Source organism: Osmerus eperlanus, chromosome 12 (assembly GCF_963692335.1).
Source record: "Osmerus eperlanus chromosome 12, fOsmEpe2.1, whole genome shotgun sequence".
In the NCBI taxonomy this organism is placed as follows: domain Eukaryota; kingdom Metazoa; phylum Chordata; class Actinopteri; order Osmeriformes; family Osmeridae; genus Osmerus; species Osmerus eperlanus.
Genome location: NC_085029.1, coordinates 6,966,683 through 6,981,823, shown reverse-complemented (window position 1 = coordinate 6,981,823; position 15,141 = coordinate 6,966,683). Strand labels below are relative to the sequence as shown.

The 15,141-nt window shown below is 40.2% G+C and overlaps 1 protein-coding gene across 4 annotated transcripts in view; it reads right to left on the bottom strand.

The window, feature by feature from the left end:
* Nucleotides 1–29: 29 nt before the first annotated feature.
* srcin1b (SRC kinase signaling inhibitor 1b) overlaps nt 30–15,141 on the bottom strand; it is a 39,042-nt gene continuing 23,930 nt past the window's right edge. For 2 of the 4 annotated variants that reach the window (XM_062474167.1, XM_062474168.1), the window contains 9 exons: nt 13,975–14,135; nt 13,639–13,814; nt 12,919–13,049; nt 11,518–11,665; nt 10,822–11,116; nt 10,217–10,547; nt 9,757–9,899; nt 9,327–9,482; nt 30–7,252 (listed from right to left, as the gene is read on the bottom strand). In XM_062474167.1, the coding sequence (XP_062330151.1) occupies nt 7,094–7,252; nt 9,327–9,482; nt 9,757–9,899; nt 10,217–10,547; nt 10,822–11,116; nt 11,518–11,665; nt 12,919–13,049; nt 13,639–13,814; nt 13,975–14,135 (1,700 nt within the window). In that variant the 3' untranslated portion in view covers nt 30–7,093. Of the gene's footprint in view, nt 7,253–9,326; nt 9,483–9,756; nt 9,900–10,216; nt 10,548–10,821; nt 11,144–11,517; nt 11,666–12,918; nt 13,050–13,638; nt 13,815–13,974; nt 14,136–15,141 lie in introns of all 4 variants that reach the window. The other 2 variants (XM_062474165.1, XM_062474166.1) reach the window with 2 other exon arrangements.

Here is a 15,141-nt window from a genome sequence, read left to right as displayed (position 1 = left end):
TTTGCTTATCAAAAATTGATTGACTCTGCTGTCTTTTATAAGACACTTTTATTCCCACAAAAAAACACAACAGAAATGTACAAAAGCAGCAGTCTTTGTACCATAGATTTTCTCACAAAAGCAGCAACAATCTTTCAATTCTTAAATTTGCATGGCATTAGCACTGATTCAGTAGATGGTCTAGTATACTTGTTCTGTATTCTCATACTATGATATCATTCTTCTTGAATATTCATCAAACAACACATCTCACACAGCAAGCATCACTCTCACGCCTCACAACAGTATATTAACAATGTTTCATATCTTTTGCAATTGTTTCATTAATCTTTATTTTTCTTTGCATGAATGTGACAGTAAAATGGGCCTTAACTGACTTTTTCACATTATACAAAATCTAATGCTCTGTACAATGTTTAATCTATAATACTGTACACTCACAAGTATACACAGAGTCTTTAACAAAAAGAACAAAAGTTTGACTTATAGACCCAGCGTGCAAATTCCGGGAATGTAAGTACATGCCGTTTAGATTTTTTTTTCCTACAAAATTCACATAAAAATCTATTTAGGTAATTATTTACATCAGATACAACATCCACAGACAACTTTGAACAACCACACATTCATCAACAAACCACCAATTGAGTGTATACTTTATATTGTACATATTACAAGGTGCACTTTTGATTACAATAGAGGAAGACAGCTACAGTATGGTTAGTCTTAACAGTGAGTACATACTTGTCAAGAGGAATGAGGATATGAGCTCTGAGTCTCGTTCCTTCTCATCTGTGCTTTTTGTCCATTTAATGTGCTGCTACTATAAGTATTCCATAAGTAATTTACCTTTAGGAGCTGTTAGGAGTTACTTTTCATAGCATGCTTCACTATGTTGTTGTTTTTACCCAAATAATTGTAGTTTTCTGCAGCAAAATGTTTTGCTTTTTAAATTATTTAACACAATGTGAAGAAATAAAAAATGTACATTATGAATAAACAAAATAATATCTTAATTTACAGTATAATGTATGATATGTAAGTGTGAATCCTCTTTTCCAAGTATAAAAATACAAAAGGGCTTGATTATACAAAACATAGATGAAGATTTATTTTATTTTTTACACATAAACAATAATTATAGTTACAGAGTTGTTATTATTATATGTCTTACAATACACCTCTGAAAGGATCTCTATTCTACAGCTTTTCCTGTTTTGTGATGCTTGTTTCTATTTTCAAGTCTAAATGATAATACATTTAATAAATGTACATTATTTAGTGTCATATACTGTAGCTTACTATTTCATATAGGTTATTTTGTGCCCGCGGTACAAAGTCATGCTTGCAGCATGAGTTTCCTTGGCAGTATCTTGATACTTCACTCCAGCAAGGTGCCAAAGAGCATGTCACCTTCAGTTGGATAATCTGTCTTCTATTTTGTAACATAGTAAGTAGTACATTTTGTGTTAGGCCTAACAGAAAATCAGCTCCAATATTAACATCTATATTGATGTTCTTACTTGGCTATGACAAATACTGTGGGCTTGATGTAATAATGGCTGGGGTCAGTGAGCAAATATTGTCCTATTTAGTTCACAATAATACACAAAACAAAGACTTTTACTTATAATTATGACAATGTATAAAGCCGCCTTGGTATCATAAGTGATTCTGTGGTTTCAATCTTGTTCCCTAAATCAACTACTTATACAGTATTCATTTGTTGTATTATATCCATGTACAAGGCTGTATTTTAGGACAAATAGCCAACATGATTATTGGACATCTCTATTCCTTTCAGTCCCTTGTTTTTCCCAAGGATGACACTGAAAATGCAGCATTCAGCTTTTCCCTGTGTGTTTTGACCCTTTTAAAGGGTTGTCACTGAATAAAATAATCCTTAAAATCTGGTCCTTTTCACTCATTTGGGTAACATCTGGCAGTCACCACACCATGATTGTCTACAGATCCTTGGTAAGATCATTGGAACTATTCCATCCTTAGAATAATTGTATCTTAAGTCTTAAAAATGCAGAAACATCGTTGTTGGAATTTGGGGTATTTTTGGTCTGAGAGAGACCTGCAGTAAATATAGTGGAAACAGAGAGAGAACACCAACGCCTCGAAGATTAAATCATAGCCCAAGAGAGCAGGGGAAATGGTTGTGAGGAACGCTCCAATTGGCAAGTGTCAGTTAGATTGTGAATTAGCCAGGAGAAAGGTTAATTGCAGAGGAAGTGATGTATTCACAGCTTAGTTCTGCTAAGGGGCTAAGACAATAGCAAAAGGGAAGTGATGCGTGATAGAAAGGCAAAATGTTGCTTTTCTAATTCTTTTTGAAGGAAAAGGTAGATTTTCTAAAGATAATGCTGAAGTGCATCCAGTTGTGGGGTTAAAGTCTAAACTTAGATTATATGAATGAATAACTTTAGCATACCAATCTGACAACTTTAACGGGAAAACGAAAAATGCACCTTTGTGTATCAATGTTTAATCAAATTCTTGTTTAACATTTTTATTTGTTCTTTGAGCTCCTGTTGCATGAAAAATACAAATCGTTTCAAGGTGGAAGTTTAGATCATGAATTATCTTATGTTGTGGATCATGTTGTCATGTTGTGCCTATCATGATCCAAGCTTAAATTTTGAACACACAAGTATGCCATCCTACTCAAAATGATAATAGTAGGATAATAGTTGGAACAGAGTTAATAGTCAACAGAAGTGTGCAGAGGGAATGTATGCACAACACACAGTTTTCAGGATTTCAGCAAGCACACTGGTTACTCATCAAATACCTTAACTAAACTTTCAACCATCCTCTCTGATCTGATCTTTCCTGTTGCTGGAAGCAATTGACACGTCTTTGAAATGATTCTCAGGAGCCACAGGGGGCACTATGTGTCTGTTGCGCCTTGACTGCATTTACCTATATTGGCCACCGGGGATGCTGTGTTTGGTGCATCGGCGTGACAGTCGTCAGGCTCACTGGGAGATCAGAGAGAGCGTGTGGCTGTCGCAAAGCTGAGCGTAGGCAGAGCTGGGGAAATATTGCTGTGATCAGTAGCGAGATGCTGTCAGGGCTCTGGGACAAGCAATCTGTCCTGATTCAGCTTCTCGTTCTCCCTTCCTCTCTCTTTCTTTCTTTATCTCTCTCATTCTCTCTCTGTCTCTCTCTCTGTCTCTGAGGAAGAGGGGATAGAGAGGAAAGGGTGTGGTGGTGAAGTAAGCTTTGGAGAGTAAGATGATCTTTTTATTTCATACAAATGAATTCCTGGAGGGAATAACAAACCTGAATTTGTTGTTTAGATTTCAAACGTATTATTCAGTAACCGTTTTGGATCCTAAACTAAACTCCCTCTTATAATGAGAATTTATGATTCATCTTTGCATGAACCAGTTAAAACTATTTGTTTGTCAAGACAATTTACATCCAAGAGTTAATGTACTTGTTTGAACCTCAAACTCAAGGGGGACTCCCACCAAGAGAAGGAAACAAAAAAAGTAAGGAGAAAAGCCTGTCTCACTGACTTATTTGGACATTCTTCAAGCTTGATCCGACGCCAATGCTAATGAATTGCTTGCCCTTTAGCGAACAAGAGATTTGGCCTCAGATTAGATGAGTATGGGCCCCACGCACACTGCTGCCATGGTGGTTTACCCATCCAACAGTTCAATGAGGCAAAAGGTTTACAGGGCCAAACAGACGAGGTTCCCATAAGACGAACAATGTGAAACTCCTATTTGAGCTGGGAGACGAGTACGAACAATGAGATTCGGGGAAGAGTAGAGGCATTCTTTTAAGGGTGCTAGTGAGTTGTTGCACTGATGTCGATTTAGATCAATGTCGGCTCTGGTGTGTTTGGTTCTAGTCATGACAAATGGGGCTGGAATGTGTCCTTGGGAGGCCTGCTTGCTCAGAGTGAGATAGACTGGTGTATGGAGACTTGTGAAGATTCCCGCAAGCTTTGGAAACAATGGGTTATGAAGGTACAGTAACTCACAGATAAAGATATTGTACCTATAACGTAGGTCAAAATAGAAGTCATGTTACTGAAGGTATTGTAGCACCACAGGCAGAGTACAGGAGGCAAGGCTACATGATGACTACAGGGTTACCGGCCAAATGTTAAAACTACTGAACTAAATAACTATGCTCAAGTTACATGGGCAGGTAGCAAGAGAAAACCTAGCCAACGCACACATTCCAATTGAAGGAAACTAAATACAACAATGTAGGTACAGTAACCTTACAAAGGTACATTCAAATCCTCTATGCAATTAGCTAATTTTACGCAAAACGTATACAGCTGAAAAGGATTATTGTGATTAGGTTCAGGTTTCTGTGATCTCAGTTTTAAAGTAAAATACTATATCAACCCTCCATTCTCTACCTCTCTTGACCTTGACATTAACAAGGCAAGTTGAAAGTGGACAGCAAGTGGGAGCAACAATGTATTCTTCTGTATGCATGGAAATTATGTAGGCTACTGGAAATTATTTACATAATGTAGTTTTTTTTTTTTACTTTGGTGTGAAAATGAGCTAGGATGAGCTACATGTGAAGGGAGGGAAAAAGGTATTGTGTCACGATCCTCCTTCATGGCTCTGGGGCCATTGCTACATCTGCAGCTCTCAGAGTCCAATTGCAAATGTGGTTGTCAAGTAACGGAAGAGAAAGGTGCACCAATGCTCCCAAGCCATAGTATGCAGTTCCAGCTTATTTATCCGTAGTCCCTGTAATGCTTGTCAAATAAACTGTTACATCACAACATTTTGAACCAAAAAATTATATTTTCGTCTGTGTTTTAGAGATAAAGATAATGTCACCTGGTCATTGTATTTACAACAGTAGGCAGTTTTGGACTTCAATTGTTGTCCATGTAGTGGTAGTGGGCTAAGCTATTTTATGGCACACTTGTATCTATTTTTCTGCCAACTGTAATTGGGTAATCCTTCTCCATATATACGCCTGAGGCAGTCATGTATTATGCACATCTTTTGATCATGACATGGACAACATTTCTGTTGAGGAGGTTTCCCCTTCCTACTCCTCACAAACAACACAAACACAAAGAAATAAAAAGAAATTACAGTCAGATAAGTGGTGGTGGCCTTGGGCTCTTTATGAAAGGTTATTGGTTTAAAAGCACCTTCTTTTTTTCTGTTGTCAAATCATGCTCCCATAACTACAATTTAAGAATGTCAGATCCTTATTGTACCCACAATATAATTGATATGTCATGTACAAGCATCTACTGTAGTACATCCAATGAATTCCAATATTATGCCTTTATGATTTGCATACAGTAAACCTTATAAATGCAACATGTATTTTGTTTGCTTGGTCACATACAGTTTACTATTGGACAGAACAAATTACTTATGTACTTCTTTACACAACAAACACTATACATGGTTGCAAGTGGATTGATGAACATTCGATAGAAGACATCTAAAGCACCATGATTATACTCTTAGTAAATAGGAGTACCTTTTTTGCACAAAACTAATGCAATGTATAACTTCCCAAATAAGCTGCCTCATTTAATTCAAACTCAATCAATAAAAGTGTGGAAAACAATAACAGGAGGAAGCATTTCACATAGTTGTTTTCACTGCAGAGCAAATAGTCATGAATACCATACTATTGCATGGGTTGTATTTCTTGTGACTGTAAGCTGCCCAGATGGTGCAACAATGTCAAGGTCAGCATGATAGCAATATGCTAGCATTTGCAATTGCTAATGGGCAGCGTTTTGGGGGGGGGTCTGTCCTTTTGGGGAGGTCGTCTTCACTTAGAAATACTTAATACAAATGTGCTACTTTGAAACAGATGACTGAAACTCATATCTGACCAACGATCAATCAGAATGTCATAATCACAACCCTACAGACCCCTACACAAGGTAGGTGACCCTTATAACTACCTGAAAGAAATCTATTAGTTAAATCATAGGGTATGGATTAGTGCCATGAAGCCAATTACAGGATTGTGGCAGGCTCAGGTGCTAGCCAGGAGGTAGATGGCTAGCTGTTTTATCTTGAGCTCGCTATATTAAAAGCCTTTTTTTTCAGTTGAGGGCTACTGTAAGGTATGTTAAGGCTGCTCAAAATATTGGGGTTGAGTTGGAGTGTCTGCAGGACCAGATAAGACTACGGTTTTTGTAGGTTTTCATCTCAGAGGGAGACTGGCTGGTTGTGACTAACCAGAGGTGTGCTGCACTAGGAAATTGATCCTTTATGTCATTTTTGATCATATTACATTGTCCGTAATGTATTAATTAATTATTAGTCTTTTTTAAAATTCCTTCCATTTTCTTTGCCTCTCATTCTTCTCTTTAATGTGTCTGCATTTCAAGCACTGTGAATATACGGCTGAAAAACATTGTGCTGAGAATTCAAGTGGGCACTTCACTACACTTTGAACACCGCACTACACCATTTGAGGGCTAACGACCCTTTAGCTTTTGAACTGTGCTTCATTCTCAGCTGTTAAGTAACATAGAGTATTATATACTGTAGTATCTATACTACTGGACCAAGATTATCACCTTTTTTTTTTACACAATAGGCCAAGACTTTGGCTATTGGGCCACAACAATATCCTAGAACAACAGGACAATGCTGAAAAATGAAAACATTAGTTTGAGGCACTGGGAACAGCCAATGATTTGGAGAAAGTGGATGTAGGATTTGATAGATGGAAGATCAAGGTATTGACATTGAGTTGTACAAATGGTTCCGTGGCATTATCGATAAGAATGGTTTGAAGAAAGATTATGTAGCTGTATTAGCCTCTCTAAGGCATCGTTCACATTAGGAACCATGGAATAATCACAAAATTACTTTTCACAGACAAACTGAGTAATGCCAACTATTTAGGCATGCCAAGCACATCTATATCTGCCATTTGGGTTGTTACTACCAGTCAAAACAAAAAAACTGCATCACATCAAAACTCCTGAAATTGTCCTTTGGAGTGGTATCTTTCCTCCAAGCTGTCTTGAATGAGCCCAGTTGGTATATCCTGGGTGGGGCAGTCATGGATGGCACACAATGAAGGACTGTAACTCTAAGAAGGGCTTTTCTCAGAAATGGAATACCTGTTGCTGGCCCTGGATCTTAGGAAAGTCCTCTTTCTGCTTCCTGGTCTTGGGCCTCTCCAGACTGCCCTGTTGGAGGTGCTTGAGTCGGGCTGCTACAGTAGGCTGAGGTCCCTTGGTTGGTCCTGGAGAGTTGCTGACAGTCTAGGCAGAGCATAGAGGAGGAGAGTTGGGTTTAATGCTGTGTCATCTTTCCCTTACTGTACTGGCAACGAGGTGGCATCCTTAGAAGATTGTATTTATGGACACTGAAACCGCAGGACCTGATGTAATTAGTCAATCAATATGTTGATAATTCTTACAGTGGAACATTTGCATTAGAAGGACCCTGTAATTAAATGATTTATATAATCTTTCTGTTGAGGCGTGTAAGTAGAAGAATTGTGAATGACAACATAATGTTGCACAGTTCAACATGGTGGACTTTGAGTTTAGCCAATTCAAACCAGGGGCGTAGCCACGGGTAGGCCTGGGTAGGCACAGGCCTACCCAATTTGTTCTAAGGCCTACCCAAAAACGAAAATATCTCCGAAAAATGCAGTAAATAAGTAAAAAAAATGAAAAGATGCCTATCCATGTTTTTCTAGGCCTACCCAAAAATATTATTCTGGCTACGCCCCTGATTCAAACTGAGCGGATGAGATATTTAAAAAGTTATTTCTCAATCACCCTTTCCATCTGGAACTGTGACCCTAAACATATTCCATCACAGTTTCATGTTTTGACGGCTTACTTAGTAAAGCATACTAAGTTTAATTGTAGCAAAATGACTTTTAACTGAACAAAATATGTTGCTACTCCTGCCAGAAAGTCTAATCATCTGTCGGTCTGCAACCCAACGTGAATGCATTCTCCGTTTGAATAAAATGCAACTTTGACTCAATTCAAATTGCAGCTTTCCCTCCTTTGAGAAATCATTCATCAACTGGTTAATTTACTGTGCGATAGAAGGGCATTTGTTTTCCCTAAACAAATCACATGAGATCAACAATAACCGCATGGAAAGGAGGACAGAAAGATGCATATTCTTTTGAATGTTTAAACAGGTGACAAACTATCACAGTATAGATTCTAGAATGAGAAAATTAGTGCTCCATTAGTAAGATTGAATGCAGTCCATATGTGAGCTTTTAGAGAAACATTGGAACTGTAGTTATGAAAGGAAGAGAATAATTAGACAAGGCAGTTGGATTTAATAGAATCTGTAATTGTTTCCTTCACTGGAACAAGCTAAGCGCCATGTTCTGGAAGGTATGACAGTAATTTTAAATGAATGAAGAGCCGCACCAAGGAGAATCAATGAACCATTTCTTGCACCTGTTTGTTTTTCTTTAAGGAACACAATTTTTTGACTGGTGGCTACAGGATATGGACAGGCTCCATACAAGCGATGAACAAACTGTTCTTAGGATGTTTGGCAGTTTTTGAGGATTACACACGTATGTTTCATGCTATCCTGTATTCCTTTTTTTTCCCTAGCAATTGGACGGGTGCATTTGATTCATCCTGCAGCACGTCCTGGGTGGGGCTGACTTAACACTCAGGCATGTTAGAAGCATGTTGGAGAAAGAAAAGGCAACGATGAAGAAGAGACGGAGAATTTGAGAGTAGGGAAAGCACGGCAGGCAAAGGTTTTTTTCGGGGGGGCAGGGTCGGGTGGGTCTGTTACCTGTCGTCCCAGAGACCCTGTGGAGCATTGAGGGAGGTGAGTGGGCCTCGGTAGAGTGTTGGGCAGATAGTGGGGAGGGGATACTTTGACGGGGGCTCTCTGAAATATCTGGTGGGTGGGTGGGGGTTGTCAGTGTGTGGGAGAGCGGTGTAAGGTTATCACATTGCCATTGAGCATACTGACAGCAACACATTTTAGGACAGCCACTTGGTTCAGAAGAGTCACTTGATTCCGTTTCAATAATAGTTCTTTACATACATACAGTATCTGCATCAGAGCAAGCTCTTTTGCCAATGTAACCTCACATAAAGATTATTTATATTACTTTCTCTCTATGTTAGACATTGTTTGAAATTGGCTCCAAACAAAATATGTTTGAACAAAGGAATCAACATTCCATCTTGTATATCCTTTCCTATATATAAAATCCTCGACTTACACCAGCACTTCAATGATCAAATCCCTTGCACATGTCAAACTTAAGAACTGTGACTCCCAAAAATATATCAGTGTGGTTTTTCCCCCCCAAAACGGCCAACCAGCTCTTACCTCTAGTTCAGCTATGATCTTCTCCTCGTCATCTTCATCTTTGATCGCTGAAGCGGCGATTACAGGGGGCGTGGAGGCAGGGCGAGGGGCGTCACATGGTGTCCGCCTGAGCTTCACCAGGGTCTTGGGGACCTCGCCATCCTCTGACTCTGGCTTCTGTCAAAATGGTAGTGTCACTACACCTACTTTGGCAGTTAAAACGTTTCGATTCTGTTGCCAGTCTGCGATGAGGAGTGGGGAAAAAACATCGACTTCTAAAATGTCTCTGTGGAACAGCAATTCTGAATATCAAGAGCCACTTATTACACGAATGCATAGCGAACCTTCTATGAGTGTTCCAAAGATGAATTGACAGTTATATTTAAGAATAGAAATGCATCTGCATACTAAATAAGTTGAATGTATAGTACTTAATGGCCGATTCACCTACCATTAAACTCTTGGTGGTGACAATAACCTCCCCGGTGCGGTTTGTGGTGATCCCGTGGGCTGATGGGAAACTACGGCGAGGTGGTGGGGGAGGCGGGGACTTTGAAGGCTTCTCTGTGCGATACCTGGTCACTGTCAGCTCCGCTACAACCAACAAGCAGGTAGATTTCCGAAAATCCTGTCATGACAGTCGTCCCATACACTAACAACCACTTAGTCATAATACAAGAGTAGTCACTCGTTTCGAACGTAACGACAAATTAATCATCGCCAGGCACACCAGTTACTCAGCGAAAATACGATACATCATGATCACTCTGACACAATAAACGGAATAAACAAGAAAAAATGATTCGTTGTCATATTGGATGACTACCCTAGTCACAACACTCAACACTCAACCCAAACCATGAAACCTAATCAGTAAGTAAGATACTGTAATGTGAAGACATTCCCCCCACCTGAACCACGACGTGAACCACCTTCCAACTTTTGGGCAGTCATCTGAACCTTACTCTGCTGCTGGTCTACACCGGTGGTAGTTGAGGACGAGCTTGTAGTAGTGGTAGAGGCAATAGCAGTAGTGGCAGCAGTGGTCATGGATGTAGAGGTAATAGGGGTCATCTGGGGCTTGGGGGGCACTACAGGCTTGTTGATCTGCCGGGCAGCAAAGTCCAGGTCTGGGATGGCCTTCATTAGTTCGGCCTGGGTCTCCTCCAGGAGTCGGTTGATGTCCTGGGCGCTGAATTGGGTCAGACTGGCCCTCTTCTCCTCCCAGTCTCGTTCTGCAGCCTGTGGAACACATACAGTAAAACAACTTAGTTGTGTATGTTGCATAATGTGGTTCCTCTAACCTTGAATAAGATTGTACAGAATGCACATCCATACATACGTACCTACATACACACACACACATACACACTAACACAGCATCAAAATACACAGGTAAGGTGTATGAGTATAGCTCACTGGTCGAGCATTTGATAAAAAGGTAGTAGGTTCCCATCCCCCTTGTGGGTCTTTTTGGATAAAAGCGTTTGCTAAAGGAATACGTCACTATCATTACCAGTCGGACCTCCGCGGACACTGATTTGTCAGCACGGCGACTGGGCAGCTCGTCCAGAGCTCTGGACCTGTAGGTGGTCGCTGGCTGGGAGTCCTGCTCAGGACCCAGCGCGTCCGGATCACTGCCTGACATGGGCATCCAGTTGGCCAGGCTGGCACTGCCCCCGAGGTCGTTGAGGCTGAGAGGCGGGCTGGACAGCATGTCCAGGTCTGAGCCCCGCCCCATGTCCTCGGCACGCTTGGCTGATTGGCTGGATACATCCTCTGGGCCCTTCCACATGCCCTCGGTAACTTGTCTGTACATACAGGGGGGATATAATACACTAACAAAACACATTGTGGTGTCAGGTGTCTGTGTAGTCCATCTAACCAAAGCACGAATCCAATACAACCCAAACATGATCTGGTTCTGAGTGGTCATGAGTGGTTCATGGTGTGAGACCCATCACATAACTAGATTTTAACATCTACTGAGCAAAGGGAATATGCTTTCATGTCTAGTTTAGAAATCCTCGATTTTTCAACAATGCGAGTGTAGTAGTGCGGACTCCATGCATTACACATGTGCCCTACCTGATTGAGGCGGTCAACATTTAGAAGATGCATACTTGGTGAATGTGTCAGCGTCTGTGACTGCTGCCTGCCTAGGTTGGTCGTGGTATAACCACACTCAGTGGTCAGTTTATTGGAACCATACCTGCGTAAGGTGGTCAGCGTGTCAGTCATGGTGTTACAACGCTTCAGCAGGGCATCAAGTCGGTGTGGTTCCTCCTTCAAGAACTTGACTGCTTCAACTTCCACCCTAAGCACCACCCGCATCTTGCTCTGCAGACTGGGGAATTGGTCTAGAGAGGGGAGGGGGCAGACAGAGAGACAAACAATGAGACAGGTAAAGAAACATAGAGAGCGAGAGAGAGAAAGAGAGAGAGAGAGAGAGAGAGAGAGAGAGAGAGAGAGAGAGAGAGAGAGAGAGAGAGAGAGAGAGAGAGAGAGAGAGAGAGAGGGAGGGAGAGAGAGAGAGAGAGAGGGAGAGAGAGAGAGAGAGAGAGAGAGAGAGAGAGAGAGAGAGAGAGAGAGAGAGAGAGAGAGAGAGAGAGAGAGGAACAATATGGAAGAAGATATTAAATTAAGGATCATATCATTTTGCTCTGTGAAAATGTGAGTATTATATTGCGCCGATAAAATGTGTGGAATTGAATGGAATTGAATTAAAGGCAAAGGGGTAGCGAGAAAGACGGAAAATACAAAAGATGATTCCGAGAATAATAATGAATATGTCATGCGTCTGTGGGTGTGCACACAGGTCCGTCTTCACGTGAAAGAACATGTTCATGTTAGTAAAGAATCTTCTTTTGGTCTCGTCACATTCCCCGCTGAGTGTCAGTGTAGTCTTGGCCCCCCTGCAGTTATCACACTGAGCAGAACAAACTGGGAGATTCTCTTTCGACATTCGACTATTTGAGGGGAATTTAGATCTCGACACACACAGTCACACAGATGTCACCTTCCTTGTTAAACTTGCATCTGCCGTATTGTGGTTAAAAGTGTTACACATGTTCCACAATCTGCTAGTTGCAGCTGTACTGTCATTAAGAGGCAGTCACATTCATGGTAGGGGTGTGAATGCTCTTGTCTATTACAAATTCCGTTCACCTACGCACTGAGGGAAACAGCTAAGACATATTTCTAATGTGAGCACTGTATCTGGTGAAGCATATATATATTTTAATATCACATTTAATAAGAGGCCATGAGGACTTGAGTCTGTAAGAGCTCCACTCAATTTAAAATAAATTACATTTCAATTCAATACTTTATTTGCATGAATCGGTGAGGATTCGTGCCAAAGTAATATAACACAGAATTTTTTTAAATATATGAATAATAATTGCTATAACACAGTATAATGAGTTCTAAAATAAAATAACTCAAGATTATGCTAATGATCAAAAAAGTTAAGGTGGTGAAATTTTTATATTAAGAATTTGTAGAAACAGTACAGACATAAAATATTTGGGGGGAATATACTCTAACTAAATACAGTCCAGATCATCCAAATCTGCATCGTCCTTTGAAAATTCTAGAACAACCCACTCACTCTTGAGAGCTGTGAGGGTTTCCCCCAGAGTCCTCAGCTCTTTGCTCTTCTGTTCCACCTCTTGTTCAGTCACCAGTCCGTGGTTCACCGACGAGTTCCTCTGGAGTTCCTCCACAGACTTCTCCAGATCACTGAAACACCAACTACAGGTCACGACTCCAGAAAACTCAAATCCTGTGTCTACTTGTGTGTTCTGTGTTTCTGGAGTCTGTAATGCCAGCACCAGATGTGGAGGCTACAATACATTGCACAAACACTGAAACAAATAAACTTTTTTCCAGAACATGCAAGCTGTAAGTTAACATTGTAGTGCTGTTGAATACACATTTAAGAACTAACTAACAAGAGTCCCTGAAATGCTTGGCATCAACCATGCGCAATGGATTATGTACCTATCTATAATTGTTATGTACCTATCTAAGAGTTGTTCAGTACAGCCTAAACTCAATGTATCTGAGTGGACATCAGATCATTACAAACATGCAGATGAATTTTTCCATGGTTGGTTATGAATCCTGGGGTAAAGAGGGTGCCTTAGCCATGAAGATGATTCGAGTTTTAGATTCTGCTGCTGTTACTTTGATGATGATTATGGGCTTGGTTGGTTGGTTGGTTGGTTGGGTTTGATGTTTTTCATTCTCAAGGTTTGATTAATTGTAGTCTAGTTTCATCCTGTCACGGTTAGGCTTATTTTCGTTTTCATCTTAGAGCTGAACTCACTGTAGCTGCTGGATGAGCAACTCTTCCTGGTTGAGGTACTTGAGCCTCTCCTCCTCCACCAGGAGGCGCTGTCTCTGGAGCGGATCCTCCTGGGTGCGCATGGCGTCCAGCATCATCAGGCTCAGCTCGGACTCAGTCTGCCTCAGCAGGGACTGAACCGAGTCCTGGTTCTCCAGCTGTGAGGTCACATGGGCAGGTGTTCATCTCATCAACACTGTACTGCACACACACGCATGCACACTAACACACACCCATATGCATCCGATGGAGACACACACCGACACACACACACGGATGTATGTAAAATACATATTCAGAAGACACACACACACTCACCTGTATGTTGCGCAGCTGGGACAGTTGTTTACGCAGTGCGTTGGTGTTGTGCTGCAGGCCTTGCAGGTGGACCTGCATCTGAAGCCGTGACACTGTGATTGGCTGTGAGGCCCCCGTGGGCGGAGGTGGCATCAGGGCCAGGGGAGCCAATGGGGTGAGAGCTACCAATCAGATAGCAGGGTTTTGGTCATGTGGCTAAGGTTTATTCATTGTGACATTGGTTACGGCTAGGTTTAGTGTAATTGTACACCTGTAGTTCAGAGCAACATCAAGCATACGTTGAACTGGTGTACAAACAGCAAAACATTTATAATTTGAAATTATTGAAATCTACTACATATTCTTATAGGGTATCAAATACGTTTCGGTAATAAAATTAAAGTATTGAGTCTTCACTGACATCAATCAATTCATGTTTTGCATCATTCACTGCAAAAAAAACATTTTGGGTAACACTTTATAATAAGTCAACGCTTTTTGGCATTTACAAAGTGTTAACTAATAGTTAGTTAATCCTTTATAAAACATTTTGAAACATTAACAATACGTTATTAAATAGTTAATAAGCTTATTATTAAACAGTATGTTGATCATTAATAAACACTGTTAAAAATTATGTATTTTGTTCATAATACAATTCATAAGGTGTTTGATAACTGCATTATCATACTTTATAGACAGCTTGTTAATATAGTTGCAAACCAGTAGTTTAAAAGGTGTTAATGGTACATGAGCTGGTATAGAAAGCATTAGCAAATGGTGAACAAACCATTTATATTACCTTTATAAAGCATGAGTAAATAACTAACAACATATTTACTTATGTCTTTAATTAATGTATGCCAAGTCAAATACAGGATGTACACTATGCTTTGCAGATATCTTAACAACTATTTTATAAAGACTTACTAATGATGCAACTTCTGATTAGTAATGCAAGTTATAAAGCATTTACTAACTGTTAGTTAAGGCTTTTGCGTGACCTAATCTAAAGTGTGAACTATTTATGCCTTATTAAGCATTTATAGAAATACTATAGGCCTATAGATGTTGTGTTTTTGTTTTTTAGAAGAAATAGATGTTAATTTATTTACCTGGGTAATAAAATAGTATTTTATTTCCATTAAGAAGCAATACAGTAGAATTGGTATAAAAGTTGGTTACCCA